General features: G+C 43.5%; 1 protein-coding gene across 8 annotated transcripts in view; it reads right to left on the reverse strand.

Annotated features, from left to right (window-relative positions):
• The window catches only part of snx29 (sorting nexin 29), an 880,052-nt gene that overhangs the window by 800,134 nt on the left and 62,702 nt on the right, over positions 1-17,216 (reverse strand). For all 8 annotated transcript variants that reach the window (XR_015079957.1, XM_086000767.1, XM_086000763.1 and 5 more), the window contains 2 exons: positions 12,183-12,235; positions 9,727-9,851 (listed from right to left, as the gene is read on the reverse strand). Coding sequence is in view for 7 of the 8 variants with exons in the window: in XM_086000767.1 (XP_085856893.1) it covers positions 9,727-9,851; positions 12,183-12,235 (178 nt within the window). In the remaining variant the exon portion in view is untranslated. The remainder of the gene's footprint in view (positions 1-9,726; positions 9,852-12,182; positions 12,236-17,216) is intronic.

The following is a 17,216-nucleotide window of genomic DNA, read 5'->3' on the forward strand; positions in this document are numbered from 1 at the left end:
GAGTACCTTACGGAACTACGCAAGCTATCAAAGCACTGCCAGTTCGGAGCAGGACTGGCAGATACACTACGGGACAAATTTGTCTGTGGACTCCTGAGTGAAGGAACACAGAAGAAGTTACTCTCAGAGAAAGAGCTGACGCTAGATAAGGCTTTCAGCGTGGCAGTATCGTACGAAGCAGCAGCCAGGGGAGCTGCGGAAATTCAACAAAAGCCACAGGAATATGGCACCCACGAAATGACACGGGGATTTGCAAAATGTTATCGCTGCGGCAGAACTAACCATGACCAGAAGGACTGCTGGTCCAAGAACAAAATATGCAGGCAATGCGGAAAGATGGGACACATTGCACGAGTTTGCAGGTCTGGGAAGAAGACCAGCGACAACAAAAAGGCTACTAAGGAACCGTACAAGAAAGTACAAAAGATGACGGACAGTAGTTCCGAAGACCAGATGAGCGATAGTGAATCCGGGAACAGGAGACTAAGCTGTCTCAAACTTCACAAGGTAATCGCAAAGAGGATCACCAAACCATTTGGGTCACCCTCACGATAGCAGGGTCCCAAGTTAAAATGGAATTGGATACAGGATCAGCGCTAACCGTCATGAATCGACGAGACTACGAGCGGCTATTCTCACACATACCCTTGAGAGAGACATCCATCGTCTTGACGATGTATATGGGGCAAAAAGTATACCCCAGAGGAAAAATAAGGGTGCCTGTCGAATACAACGGCAAGAAAATACGGAAATTGTATCTCTACATACTGCAAAATGGTGGACCACCGTTATTGGGACGTGAATGGATCAGGAAGATAAGCTTAGATTGGCACTCCATTCATGCAATGACGGTGGACGGTAAAAAAGATGAAGACGTCACTCCTGGACGATTGTCAACAATCTTAGCTAACGCCAAAGAGGTATTTCAACAAGAACTGGGCACTCGGCGTAACCGCCTCGATAAAAATAGAAGAGAATGCAATTCCCAAGTTTTTCAAAGCAAGACTGGTACCATATGCAATTCGCCCAGCCGTCGAGGCAGAGCTGGAGAATCTGGAGAAGGCAGGCGTGTTGTCTAAGGTCGACTGGAGCGAGTGGGCGACACCCATCGTTCCTGTCATGAAGAAAACGTTAAGCAATAGGTCTGAGGAGCCAAGGAAGGTTCGCATCTGTGGGGATTTCAAGGTGACGGTGAACCCAGTCCTTCACACAGTACAATATCCTCTTCCAAGGATAGAAGACATCTTCGCCTCACTGTCTGGAGGGAAGCGTTTTACAAAAATTGACCTAACGCAAGCATATTTGCAGATGGAGGTTGAAGAATCCTCTAGGAAGTATCTTGCAATAAACACTCACAAAGGTCTTTACCAGTATCATCGATTGGTATTCGGAGTAGCATCGGCTCCGGCGATATGGCAAAGAGCGATGGAACAAGTCCTGCAAGGGATTCCGGGGACTCAGTGTTACTTGGACGACATCCTAGTGACAGGTGAAGATGACAGTGAACACCTTAACAACCTAGAACAGGTGCTCACTAGACTACAGGAACATGGGCTATGAGCCAACCGCCCCAAGTGCGAGTTTTTTAAGAAACAGATATCGTATTGTGGCCACGTGATTGATGAAGAGGGGTTACATAAGTCCCCTGACAAAATTGAAGCGGTTGTTAAGGCCCCAGCACCTGAAAATGTGTCGCAACTGAGGTCATTCCTCGGATTGGTGAATTACTACCATAAGTTTTTGCCGAATTTGTCGACAATCCTGCACCCACTGAATGCCCTGCTACGAACGGGAGTAGCATGGAAATGGAGCAATGACTGTAAGCAGGCCTTTCAGAAGAGTAAGGACTTAATCACTTCAAGAGAAGTATTGGCTCACTACAACCCAGCACTGCCGATCAGACTGGCGTGTGATGCGTCTCCCTACGGCATTGGGGCGGTACTGTCACATAAATTCCTTGATGGTTTAGAGAGGCCGATAGCTTTTGCGTCACACTCGTTAACTTCTGCCGAGCGTAACTATGCCCAGATTGACAGAGAGGCCCTCAGCCTAGTGTGGGGGGTGAAGAAGTTCAATCACTACCTGCACGGTCAAAAATTTACTCTACTAGCCGATCATCAACCTCGTCTCCATTTTCAACCCTCAGAAGGGCGTACCGATAATGACAGCGCAACGGCTGCAGAGGTGGTCCCTTTTCCTAGGGGCACACCAATATGACATCGAGTACAAAGGAACTAAATAGCATGGGAATGCTGATGGATTGTCACGCCTATCGTTGCCGATGGTGGAAGAAGAAGACCTTGCAGTGGATCCAATGGAGTTATTCCACTCGACCATAGTCGAATGTCTCCGTGTCGAATGCAAACATAGAAAAGGAAACACGGAATGACCCGACACTATCACGGGTCTATGATTTAACGGTGAAGGGATGGCCAGCACATGGCGAACCACTGCTGCCAGCATTCTCGCCGAGAAGAGAACAGCTGTCAGTGTGCAGAGGAACCTTGATGTGTGGATCCAGAGTAGTAATTCCACCTAAGTTGACGGATAGAGTGCTCAATGAGCTTCATGAGGGTCATCTGGGTGGGGTAAAAATGAAGAACTTAGCCAGAGCGTTTGTGTGGTGGCCGGAAATCGATAGAGGAATCGAAGAGGTGACCAAGAGCTGTGCAGGATGCCAGAAGGTCCAAAACGCCCCACCACAAGCCCCTCTACATCCATGGGAGTGGCCCTCATCTCCATGGCAAAGGGTGCACATTGATTTTGCTGGTCCCTTCATGGACTCGATGTTTTTAATTGCGGTGGATGCACAAAGTGGCCAGAAGTAATAAAAATGTCCTCAACCACCACGGGAAAAACTATCACAGTTTTACGAACCATATTCGCCAGGAATGGGCTGCCTGAACAGATTTGCTCTGACAATGGACCACAGTTTGTGTCTGAAGAGTTCCGGAGGTTCTTAAAGAACAATGGTGTTAAGCATTACACATCTGCCCCATATCATCCAGCCACTAATGGATTGGCCGAGAGGTTTGTTCAACCATTCAAGAAGGCTATCATGGCAATGTGTAATGAAGATATACCCCTACAACACAAGGTGGACAACTTCTTGTTTGCCTACCGGAATGCGACACATGCAGTTACCAACCAAACTCCAGCCATGATGTTCTTCAACCGAAGACTACGATGCCGCTTGGATTTGGTTAAGCCAAACGTCCGAAGAGATGTGGAGAACAGGCAGTTTCAGAATATGAATGAAAGGCCGACCAGGAGTTTTAAGATAGGTCAACCAGTTTTGGCCCGGGACTACCACACTGAGAAATGGCAGCCAGGAACGATTTGTACACGGCAAGGACCTCTCATGTATACCGTGGACGTTGGAGAGAGCATTGTAAGACGCCATGCTGACCAGATTCTGGAGTCACTGGAAAACGTCAACTCCACACCACGATCTGATACACCTGGTAATGAAATCGACGTACCAATTGCAGCTACCGCAGAATCGGTGATATTGGAAGATGAACCAAACAACGACATTGATCCCGACTCAACCTTGACAGAGGAACCTGATACCCCAAAGAGGCGTTATCCAGACAGAATCAGGAAGCCTCCTCAAAGACTGAACTTATAATTGCTTAAACTTAACCAATGTATCTAGCAACTGTAATTGTGATTGTAATTAGTTATCATTTGGTTGTTAAATGAATGTTATGTACTGTTTATCTAAAAGGGGAGGAATTGTTGTGTATGTACCTTTAAGAGAATAACTGGTCACAGACTGCAGTACCGGCAGTCACCACCCCTGTATTAAAGGCGCTAGTAAGCCTCTGTAGTTTCAGTTTCCCGATTGACTCCTTTCAGTAAAGACTTGTTTTGTTCAACTCCTGCTGTCCGTGTCTCAATCATACACGGACATAATAAAAAGTGCCTTAAATGGAAATATTGTGAGGTTTATAAAGTCATAAATATTTGTAATCAAAGGTTATTAGTTTCCAAAACTCTCAATAATCCCAACAATGACTAATAAACAGAATGGAAAAAAAATGTAATAATGAAACCACTATCAGTGGCATTACAAGCATTTTTTTTCTTTGTACATGAGATGTGGGCGATGCTGGCAAGGCACTCACTATTTATAGCCCATGCTTAGTTACCTTGAGGGCATTAAGAGTCAAATAAAGCAAGACTGAAGTCATGTGCAAATTCTACCCTCCGTAAAGTTGAGGTTGTCCAAAAGTCTGCTGCCCTTGTCCTAACTCGCACCACGTCCCGTTCATCCATCACCCCGTGCTCGCTGACCTACATTGGCTCCTGGTTAAGCAATGCCTCAATTTTTTAATTCTCATATCCCTCCATGGCCTCGCCCCTCCCTATCTTTGTAATCTCCACCAGCCCCACAGCCCTGTGAGATATCTGCGCTCCTCCAATTCTGGTCTCTTGCGCAGCTCCAATTTTAATCGCTCCACCATTGGTGGCCGTGCCTTCAGCTGCCTAGGCCCTAAGCACTGGAATGCCATCCCTAAACCTCCCCGCCTTTCTACCTCTCTTTCCTCCTTAAAACCTACCTCTTTGACCAAGCTTTCAGTCATCTGCCCTAATATCTCATTAGCTCGGTGTTAAATTTTGTTTTATAATGCTCCTGTGAAGTCTTGGGACATTTTACTACATTAAAGGCGCTATATAAATACAAGTTGTTGTTACTGTTGTTGTTGTAGAACGGGTTTCCTGAAAGATCTTGGGTTTTTTACAACAATCAGCAACTTTTATGGTCATTTGCTGGTGCTAGCCACAAATTATACAACTTGCCATGTGTGATTTAAACATAACATCTGGGTTGCTCGTCCAGTACCATAACCACTAGGCTACCATACCCCAGTAGTGCAATTATATTCTCATTCTAACTACAACAAAAATGCACTTGGTACAATTAGCTACATGAATCAATGAAACTTTTGACACGCTTTGTTTCTCACTATTTTCTTGACATCTGCTTTGTACTCAATTGTGCATTAACAACTCTGAGACGTGAGCATCAGTCAAAACGTATCTGCACTTCGTGCGTGAAATAAAATCACACACAAAGGTAGAATTCCACATCAAAATCAGACTAGGGCAGCAGTTTTGATATTTGGGTGCTTCTCACATGGCACAGCCCCCCAATATCTCTCTTTTAGAATTGGCTTCAATCTATTATCTTCATGCAGGCCAATCATTTTCAACTGAAAAGCTGCTTCCTCAGTAACCAATAGGGACTTAAAGTCTATTTTGAAGAAGGGTCAAACCCGAAACGTCAACTCAAATTTCTCTCCACGGATGTTGCCTGACTTGCTGAGTTTTTCCAGCATTTTCTGTTGTTATTAGGGACTTAAAGCAATTTGCTTCAGCATTGAAGAATGGGGCGACCAGAAGTCTAACCTGAGGCCTTTTCAATCCAAAATCTCTAAACTTAAAACTATTTTGAGGACTCAGGAAAAATATAGTGTAATTATTGTAGCTCTGTTGATCTTCTGCAATATTACCATTTTTTACTAGTCTTAATCACAAGATATTCCTAGCTAAAATTGAGGCATTTGAAATTGGAGATTGCATTGTGACATGGATAGGAAACTGGCTGTGAGTAAATTAAATAAATATGGAAAAAAAAGCTTGGTGACCATCAAAACCCATCTGGTTCACTAATGTCCTCTAGGGAAGGAAATCTGCCGTCTTTACCCGGTCTGGCCGATATGTGACTGCAGACTCACAGCAATGTGGTTGACTCTTAACTGCCCTCTGAAATGGCCTAGCAAGCTACTGAGTTGTATCAAAACCGGTGCGAAAAATTGTAATAATAATAAAACAGGACGGACCACCCAGCGCCGACCATAGCATCGGATTCGGACAGGACAGAGGCACACCCAGCTCAGCGACTCTGCAAAGTCCTCCTCATTAACATCTGGGTGCTTGTGCCAAAATTGGGAGAGCTGTCCCATAGACTAGTCATGCAACAGCCCGACATAGTCCTACTCACAGATTTATGTCTTTCAGCCAACGTCCCAGACTCCTCCATCACCATCCTTGGGTATGTCCTGTCCCACCGGCAGGACAGACCTACCAGAGGTGGCGGCACAGTGGTATACAGTCGGGAGGGAGTGACCCTAGGGGTCATCAACACTGATTCCGGACCCCATGAAATCTCATGGCATCAGGTCAAACAAGGGCAAGGACACCTCCTGCTGATTACCACCTATTGCCCTCCCTCAGCTGATGAATCAGTACTCCTCCATGTTGAACACCACTTAGAAGAAGCACTGAGGGTAGCAAGGGCACAGAATGGGGGACTTCAATGTCCATCACCAAGAGTGGCTTGGTAGCACTACTACTGACTGAGCTGGCCGAGTCTGCGGCAAGTGATGAGAGAACCCAACAGGTGGTGAAATACCTACTTGACCTCATCCTCACCTTCACTAAACTACCTGTCACAGATGCATCTGTCCATGACAGTATGGTAGGAGTGACCACTGCACAGTCCTTGTGGAGACAAAGTCCCATCTTCACACTGAGGACACCCTCCATCATGTTGTGTGGCACTACCACCGTGCTAAATGGGATAGATTCAGAACAGATCTAGCAGCTCAAAACTAGGCATCTATGAGGCGCTGTGGGCCATCAGCAGCAGCAGAATTGTATTCCACCACAATCTGTAACCTCATGGCCCCCCGGCATATCCCTCACTCTACCATTACCATCCAGCCAGGGGACCTAACCTAGTTCAATGAAGAGTGTAGAAGAGCATGCCAGTAGCAGCACCACACTACATGCATGCTAAACAGCAGAAGCAGCATGCTATAGACAAAGCAAAGCGATCCCACAACCAACAGATCAGATCAAAGCCCTGCCACATCCAGTCGTGAATGGTGGTGGGCAATTAGACAACTAACAGGAGGAAGAGACTCCATGAACATTCCCATCCTCAATGATGGTGGAGCCCAGCATGAGACGAGGCTCAAGCATTTGCAACCATCTTCAGCCAGAAGTGCTGAGTGGATGATCCACCTCGGCCTCCTCCTGAGGTCCCCACCATCACAGAAGCCAGTCTTCAGCCAATTCGATTCACTCCACGTGAAATCAAGAAACGGCTGAGCAAAGGATACAGCAAAGGCTATGGGCCCCGACAACATCCTGGCTGTCATGCTGAAGGCTTGTGCTCCAGAACTAGCCGCGCCTCTAGCCAGGCTGATCCAGTACAGCTACAACATTGGCATCTACCCGACAAAGTGGAAAATTGCCCAGGTATGTCCTGTCCACAAAAAGCAGGACAAATCCAATTCAGCTAATTACCGGCCCATCATTATACTCTCAATCATCAGCAAAGTGATGGAAGGGGTCATCAACAGTGCTATTAAGCAGCACTTACTCACCAATAATCTGCTCACTGATGCTCAGTTTGGGTTCTGCCAGGGTCACGCGGCTCCAGACCTCATTACAGCCTTGGCCCAAACATGGACAAAAGAGCTGAATTCCAGAGGTTAGGTGAGAGTGACTTCCCTTGACATCAAGGCAGCATTTGACCGAGTGTGGCATCAAGGAGCCTTGTAAAATTGAAGTCAATGGGAATCAGGGGGAAAATTTTGCGCCATCTGGAGTCATAGGAAGATGGCTGTGGTTGTTGGAGGTCAATCATCTGAGCCCCAGGACATCGCTGCAGGCATTCCTCAAGGCAGTGTATAGCCCCAAACATCTACAGCTCCTTCATCAATGACCTTCCCTCCAACACAAGGTCAGAAGTGGGGATGTTTGCTGATGATTGCAGTGTTCAGTTCCATTTGCAACCCCACAGGTAATGAAGCAGTCCGTGCTCACAAACAGCAAGACCTGGACAACGTTCAGGCTTGGGCTGATAAGTGATAAGAAACAATCACGCTACACAAGTGCTTGGCAGTGACCATCTCCAACAAGAGAACGTCTAACCAGCTCCCCTTGACATTCAATAGCATTACCATCACCAAATCCCCCACCATCAACATCATAGGGGTCACCATTGACCAGAAACTTAACTGGACCAACCACATAAATACTGTGGCTGCAAGAGCAGGTCAAAGGCTGGGTAATCTGTGGTGATGACTCACCTCCTGACTCCCCAAAGCCTTTCCACCAATGAGAAGGCACAAGTAAGGAGTGTGATGGAATACTCTCCACTTGCCTGGATGAGTGCAGCTCCAACAACACTCAAGAAGCTCGACATCATCCAGAACAAAGTAACCCACTTGATTGACACCCCATCCACCATCTTAACAATTGACCCCCTCCACCACCAGCGCACCATGTCTGCAGTGCGTACCATCTACAAGATGCACTGTAGAAAATCGCCAAGGCTTCTTCGACAGCACCTCCCAAACCTCTCCCACCTAGTGGGACAAGGGCAGCAGGCGTATGGGAACACCACCTCCTGCAACTACCCCTCCAAGTCACACACCATCCTGACTTGGAAATATATCACTGTTCCTTCATCGTCGCTAGGTCAAAATCCCGGCACTCCCTACCTAACAGCACTGTGGGAGTACCTTCACCACACGAACTGCAGCGGTTCAAGAAGGTGGCTCACCACCACCTTCTCAAGAGCAATTGGCGATAAATGCTGGCCTTGCCAGCGAAACCCACATCCCAGGAACTAATTAAAAAAGACAAAATGGTAGAGACTTGGGATAAAAAGGGACATTTTTATTTTGGTAAGATGCAACAAGAGGTGACCCCCAGAGACTGTTGTTCGGCTTTTTACTTAGATTTGGGATTAGAGTAGGCAATACTAAGTTAGGATCTGAAGAAATGTGCAGAAAATTGCAACAAAGATAGATACAGCATGTGGACAAAACAATGGTAGATATGGTTTAATGTAATAAAGTATGAGGTAGTACACTTTGGGCATAACAATGTCAAATGAGAGTACAATCTAAATAGTGAAGTGCGGGGCGGGTGAAGATGGACAAAGGGATTTAGGGATCCAGGTACATAAGTCATGATAAGCTCGCTCACGGATGCAAAAAAAACTAATGAAACGTTGCGCTTCATCACAAGAATTACAATATAAAAGCAAGGAAGTACTATTGTGAAGTGCTGGTCAGACTTCATTTTTAATACCATGTTCACTTTTTAGCACCCCAACCTAGGAAGGATATACTGCCCTTAGAAAATGTTCATGAATGATTCACTGGGACTGTTTATTACTAAAACTGGTCATTATCGCATTGCTGTTTGCGGGAGATTGCTGTGCACAAATTGGCAGCCGCATTTCCTACATTACAACAGTCACTACACTTCAAAAAGTGCTTCATTGGTTGTGAAGTGTTTTGGGACATCTGGTGGTCGTGAAAGGCACTATGTAAATGCAAGTCTTTCTTTTTTTTTAAAGAGCCAAATGCAGCTCGCAAGCCATGTGTTGGCTTCTGACTTGTTAGCTTCCTGGTGCATCTGTAAACAGAACAAACTTGGACCTCGTCGCACCTGCATCTGTGATGAAGAAACCTATTTCAGACGAACAAAGTAGTACAAATTCTTGCTTGGAATACTAAATAATTTGACAAATATTCATGGACAGGTACATTCAAAATTCCTAACAAAGGCAGTGTTGTATTGTCAAGCTTCAGTCGTCCACACTGACTGAGGCGATTTAATGTCAAAAAATGTTCAGCTTTAATAATGTACAAAACATAATAAAAATCTGCTGATAGCTTTTTATTCAATGATTACCTGTTTCAGTTTTATTGGCGAATCCTGCTGCCTGTTTGATAGCAGCTGCTGTTAGTGCTAATCCTCTGCTTCTCCTTAAGCCGTGCTGTAACACAGTCTCAAACTGAGCACACAGACAGATCACCCTGTTAACAGAACAAGTGAAACGCATGACAAAAAGAATCTGTTTGGAGACAATGTCTTAAAAACTTGCTGCTTTACTGCAACCCTGATACCAGCTGAAACCTGAGGTTCTAAGAAATGTCAGTCTTTGATAAGGATTTAGAAAACATCAGTACAGGTGGTTCTGAAAACATTTGCACAATTAGCCCAAATTTGAGTAGAACGCATACACCAATACATTACTGACTTGGGTATAAATTTCAGATGCGAAAAAGCAAAAACACAAAAGATGTAAAAAGAAAAAGTTTTTAATTAATGTTAATTTATATAACTGGAACTACAAACAACATACTCTAATTTTAGTGCAAGATGTTTAATTGCTCTTAAACAACAATTATAAACAGGCTTACAACTACTTGCACTGCTATAGCACTACAGGTACGTTAATGCTAAGCATTAAATCAAAGAACTGCAAATACTGCATCAATTTCAAAGTTACCTAAATATTTTCAATAAACATGTCAGAAAATTCTTTCCTGGTGAAGTGTAACTATAGACTGAAGTTTGAGAATAGTGTCGCCTGCATCAGTAAAATAAGTTTTAAATCAAATAAGAATTATTGCACTCATTAAAACTCTAAGTCTCTGTTTGTTCTTTACAAAAGAATTATAATTTGTGACCAAAATAACCTTCATTAGTCTTTAGACTTGTGCTGTAGAAAGATAGTCAAAGGTCAGTATTTTGTTCATACATATGCCACCCACAACAATAAAAAGCGAATAATGGGGCTAAGGAGATGAGGAAAACCGTTAGGCACTTAAACTCTTTCTTTTCTCGTATGCAGGGCTTCCTTTCCCCTCCCCCCACCCCCCGTACACAGGCCGAACTATCGCATAGAATCTGAGACCAAACAAGCTGCCTTAATCGTACAACCACCTTGCTTCCAGTGTAATTACAGTCATACCAAGAAACCTGGATGTGGCAATGCTTTTCTCCCTCGAGAACTGTGCTTTTCTCCCTTGAGAACCATGCAACCAAAATGTACAATGGCGGCATTAAAATATATGAATGTACTTTCTTCAGAATCCAACTAAAAAAAAAACTATTTTCAGAAAAAAAGGTATAGAACAGTTACAATAAATTTTACAATGCCCCCTTTTATAGTGGACACAGATTGTCCAATCATAAACTGTGTGAACTTTATCTGCCAAACCAAGTGTGGTAACACAAATACACATCAGTTTGTTCAGTCTGGGGATGATCATCTTTTATAGACAAACCTTGTACGTAACCTCCAACTCAGCAGCACTGACCAAAGTTCTTTTCAGTAACAATTCTGTATACTAGCTTGTTTTCTTCTGACCTGGTTTTTAAGAATCATACTCATCAGAGAGCACCAAATGGGCTGCGTAGTGCAGCATTAAGATGAGGTCTCGCCAGAGAAATTAAATGTGATCGTAAACCTGTTCTAATCGAAGAACCATCACCAAGAGCCAGTGAGATGAAGTTTATTTTTTGGACAGCCCTAAATCAGGGAAGGTTGGGGTATGGATTCATTGCATTTCCAGTTCCAAGGCTAACCTGATTTGTTCAGTTACAATGGACATCGTGTATGAGAGACAAATCAGTCCACTATAAAGAACTGCATTATATTAATTGCAAATAAGTTCATAATTAAAATTAAGATAACTAGGAAGGAAAGAAAGAACTTGTATTTATATAGCGCCTTTCATGATCTCAAAATGCCCCAAAGCACTTTATAACTAATGAAGGATTTTTGAAGTGCAGTCACTGTTGAGATGTAGGGAAATGCGGCACCGAATTTGCACACAGCAAGCTCCCACACACAATACGATTAATGACCAGATGTTGGCTGAGGGATATAACTGGGCAGGACACTGGGAGAACTCTCATGCTCTTCTTCAAATCGTGCCACATTACGTCCACCTGACAGGACAGGCGGGACCTCAGTCTAATGTCTCATCCAAAAGACAGCATCTCTGACAGTACAGTACTCTCGGAGTACTGGACTGAAGTGTTAGCCTAGATTGTGCGCTCAGGGCCTACAGTGGGGCTTGTACCCATCATCTTCTGACTCACGAGTCGAGGGTGCCATCACTGAGCCCAAGCTGGGTTGGGGAAAGGGATGGTATGATGTTTATTTAAAATTGTTAATTTATTGGTAATTTAATAATAAATTATACATCTGAAAATATATTTCTGTAATAATGATAAAAAAGGAAAAACTGAATACTGGAAATCTAAAATAAATACAGAAAATGCTGCTACTATTATACAAGCAAAGCAATAATTAAATAAATCACAAGTCAGGAACAAACCGATATTTCTCTTACCGACTGTCAGTGTCTGATGCAATTTCCTTTCTTCCTCCAAAGCGGATTTGGCACTATATTTGAACAAGAGAGTGGGTTGAGCAATGAAGAAGAGAAAAGAAAATATAATATATAATCTAAACAGGTGACTTTATCGTCCTCTGAAGCTAATTATAGAATAGTACAAATTAATAGTCATCCATCTTGATTTAATACCGGAGAGTTTGGATTGGTTTTGGTAGTGTAACATTCAGCCAAATCAGGTCCTCAAAGTGACTGAAGACAGCATTATGCAACACGTTCATTCATTGCAATGAACACACAGCTAAATAAGGGAACCCTCTGCACATTATCCAGTCAATACCTGCTAGGAAAAGCAGCACTTTCTACCAAACTTCAACACACTGTACACAAAATGAGCCTTTGCCCAGAATAGGTTGACTGCGTATTTGCAGTGCCAACACCCAGGTATGGATACAGAAGAAAGAAAACAATGGTGAGGGTGAGAGAAGAATCATCTCTCTATGCGGGTACGTTTGAATAACAAAAATGGAAAGGCATTGATGTTTTTGTTGTCAAAGTTTGCATGACAATTTTAAGCACCAACAGCCCTGTGCTACAATGCAGGATTTGAAACCTGGAATTTCTGTGGACTCATCAAAAACAACACTTGTTATAGTGAGTGAGTGATGAGGTGGAAGAAATTGTATGGAGGTTGAAGCAACGCATCAATAAACAATGACAATCATCTGTACCATGACAAAGGTCAGTTTATTTAACAACAATTCCAAAGTGAATTCAGCTGAAACGTTAGGGTGCCCTGAAGCTACGTGTCACTTTTACTGTTCCAAATAATTGTGTATTAAGCGAAGAACTGGCTGGAAGACTTACTCAGTGAAAATAATGCAAAATTGCAGCCGTAAAATTAAACACATGGAAAATGAAGTTTACAATTACGGAGAACAATACTATAACAGGCGAATCAGTAGTCACTGTGGTCACATTTCTACACTGGTGAGCTGACCCACACAGTACAAACCCAGGAAATCACATCAGTAAAACAAAAAGACAGAACAGCAGTGCTGGAAGAGCAAGAAAAAACACTGGGGAAGGGGCATGAAGGGAAATGAAGTACTTGAACAGAAATTTATTTTAAAAATACTGAAAAAGGGGAATCAAAAACCAACAGCAGAATATGAGGGAAGGAACTCCAAAAACAAAAGGTTCTCTTCACCTTAATTTTGTATAAAGCTGAGAATTGACTACCAGAAAGTTACTCCAAAGCCAAGTTGGAATAAGGAAATGCAGTCTATGAGAGGAGACTGGGATGTCCCATGTTACAATCTTCAATTACGGCAACTTAAAAAAAAATCTAGCTTGTATCCTCATTCTATTTAACAATAGCACTCCTGGTCATGGAACTGCTGTGCAGGTGCAGAATTTAGCAATATTTTCTGTTTCAGCTCTTTAACTGACCAGATAATTGAGTTTTCTGCATTTCAAATGAATAGAGGGAAAATTCCACGCATCACGAGTCATAAAAATAATGACATACAGGAAAGAACTTGAACAAAATTAAGAAAATAAGAGGTAAAATTAGAAAAAATGATCAGAAACATTTCTGTATTCAATGATGTTTGTTTCCCGATCATATTTTATAAACTTTCCCTCTTCTTGACTCCTGCATTTACTTCTGGTCAGCACATTACAGGAAGGATGTGATTGCACTAGAGGGAGTTTACAGAGGAGATTTGCAAGGATGTTACCAGGGCTGGAGAACTTTAGCTTGAAAAAAGATTAGATAGGCTGGGGTTGTTTGCTTTGGAACAGAGGAGGCTGAGGGGAGATTTAATTGAGGTGCATAAAATTATGAGAGGCCTAGATAAAGTGGCTAGGAAGCACGTATTTCCCCGAGCAGAGAGGTCAATAACCAGGGGGCATAGTTTTAAAGTAATTGGTAGAAGGATTAGAGCGGAGTTCAGGGGAATTTTTTTCACCCAGAGGACAGTGGGGGTCTGGAACTCACTGCCTGAAAGGGTGGTAGAGGCAGAAACCCTCATCACATTTAAAAAGTACTTGGATATGCACTTGAAGTGCTTTAACCTACAGGGCTACAGATCAAAAGCTGGAAAGTGGGATTAGGCTGGATAGTTCTTTTTCGGCCAGCACAGACACGATGGGCTGAATGGCCTCCTTCTGTGCCGTAAATTTCTATGATTCTGTAATACAGAATAAATTATCTTTAGAAAGACCCATTACTCTGGAAGTATTATTTAGATTAGATGGTTGAAAGTGACTGGAAGAGTACTGCCAGACAGGAAGTTACAGTTTGACTGTGGTTCGCTTTCATTTAGAAGCTTGAGCTGAACATTTTTTTGGTGTGAAGAAGTGGGTAGTTGTATTTCTTTGCAATAGCAGAGTTCTGTGATAAGCCAACCGTGACTTAATGTTTCATTGCCAGCCAAACATCATCCAAGAAACTAGCTGTTTCCTTTTCACCTGTGCTGTTAAAAACACGTTAGCTAGGATTTTTTTTACTTAAAAGGGAAGCTTGGGTAGAAAAGAGACTCCATAAAACTGGGAGGCAAAGGATTAAATAGAAGGATGACAGACAGGCAATCAAAGCAACAGAGATTAGATGGAAACAGAGTGAGGTCCTGATGGAAAGGAGCACTATGTAACCAAGTAAAAGAAAAGCTTAGCTGAGGGGGAATGAACAAGGAAAACACTAAATAACAGAATCAGAAGCAGAGCACTTGATTTACATGCCACACAACAATAAAATGGATGTCAAAGGCAATCAGGATCTTGAATTTTTTGCATTTAGTTTTGGTGTTTACCAATCCTCATGCATTGATTTAGCACAACAGGTAGTGATGAATGTAACAAAAATGAAGCAATATATATTGGCTTCTTACTTTCGCTCCCAGTACATATGGAACTGAAAACCAGGCTTTCACAGAAATTGTCCCAGCTTTGTTTTTTAAATTCCTTTAACGGGATGTGGGCGTCGCTGAGAAGGCCAGCATTTATTGCCCATCCCTAATTGCCCTTGAGAAGGTGGTGGTGAGCCGCTTTCTTGAACTGCTGCTGTCCGTGTGGTGAAGGTACTCCCACAGTGCTGTTAGGTAGGGAGTTCCAGGATTTTGACCCAGCAACGATGAAGGATCAGTGATATACTTCGAAGTCAGGATGGTGTGTGACTTGGAGGCGAACTTGTTGGTGGTGGTGTTCCCATGCGCCTGCTGCCCTTGTCCTTCTAGGTTGAAGAGGTTGCGGGTTTGGGAGGTGCTGCCGAAGAAGCCTTGGTGAGTCGCTGCAGTGCATCTTGTAGATGGTACACACTGCAGCCACAGTACGCCGTTGGTGGAGGGAATGAATGTTTAAGGTGGTGGATGGGGTGCCAATCAAGCAGGCTGCTTTGTCCTGGATGGTGTCGACTTCTTGCGTGTTGTTGGAGTTGCACTCATCTAGGCAAGTGGAGAGTATTCCATCACACTCCTTACTTGAGCCTTGTAGATGGTGGAAAGGCTTTGGGGAGTCAGGAGGTGAGACACGTGCCGCAGAATAACTAGCCTCTGACCTGCTCTTGTTGTCACAGTATTTATGTGGCTGGTCCAGTTAAGTTTCTGGTCAAAGGTGACCCCCCAGGATGTTGATGGTGGGGGATAGTAATGTCGTTGAATGTCAAGGGGCGGTGGTTAGACTCTCGCTTGTTGGAGATAGTCATTACCTGGCACTTGTGTGGCACGAATGTTACTTGCCACTTATCAGCCCAAGCCTGAACGTCGTCCAGGTCATGTTGCATGCAGGCATGGGCTGCTTCATTATCTGAGGAGTTGTGAATGGCGCTGAACACTGCGCAGTCATCAACGAACATCCCCACTTCTGACCTTATGCTGGAAGGTTATTGATGAAGTAGCTGAAGATGGTTGGGCCTAGGACACTGCTCCTGCAGCAATGTCCTGGGGCTGTGATGATTGACCTTCAACCACCACAACCATCTTCCTTTGTGCTAGGTTTGACTCCAGCCAGTGGAGAGTTTTCCCATTGACTTCAGTTTTACTAGGGCTCCTTGATGCCACACTTGGTCAAATGCTGCCTTGATGTCAAGGGCAGTCACTCTCCCCTCACCTCTGGAATTCAGCTCCTTTGTCCATGTTTGGACCAAGGCTGTAATGAGGTCGGGAGCCGAGTAGTCTTGGACATACCTGGGCAGTTTTCCACATTGTCAGGTAGATGCCAGTGTTGTAGCTGTACTTGAACAGTTTTGATACGTAATAGCCCCAAGACACACTACCTCTGTTACAGGCAGCCGAAAAAGCATCCAAACCAAATTCAAATGCAAGCGTCCTGTGGGTTTTGTTTGAATATATGTTTTATTTGCAGCTCTAATTGAGTTTAGATGATATATATTTAAATTTCCTTTGTCCCATTCAGATTTTGCAAGTATATCTCAGCCTGTGTTATTTGGTTCATCTGAAGAATAGCATCAAATATAGACAGGGCAAAGAGACTCCAAGAAAGGTCACCACCACGTCAGGAACCTCATGCAACGTTCAATTTTGTGCAGCAGTCACAAATCTTATCGTTTTCTATCATTCTGAAGAGGAATAGTTATGCCTGTAACTACTCTAAATCTAGTGTGTCAATTCTACCATTCACTTATCTTCTTACTGTTTAAAAAAATCTGTTTGGCGTTTTATACCCTACGTTAGGGGTGTCCAATCTTCTGTGCTTGTGAACCATGTAGGTGTGTACCATGGAGCCTCTGATGGCAAAGTTCAAATCTTTGTCCCCATTAATTTGCATATATTCTCAAAATGCTGATATTAACAAATCTTGGTGTTCTGATTAGGATTGATCCACCAATAAGGCAACAGCACTGGGAACAGCCCTTTTTGAAACTTCAGGCTCACAAAATTCAAAAAGGGCAAACCAGTGCAAATAGGACGGAGTTGTCTGGGCTCAGGGTTGGAAGTTGAACACTCCTGACCTAAGGCACGATTTAACAGTGCACCGCCTTCCAAAGTCAAGGAAGATTACAAGAGGGCA

This window comes from Somniosus microcephalus, chromosome 11 (assembly GCF_052327205.1).
Source record: "Somniosus microcephalus isolate GS21.2 chromosome 11, FLI_Smic_1.0, whole genome shotgun sequence".
In the NCBI taxonomy this organism is placed as follows: Eukaryota; Metazoa; Chordata; class Chondrichthyes; order Squaliformes; family Somniosidae; genus Somniosus; species Somniosus microcephalus.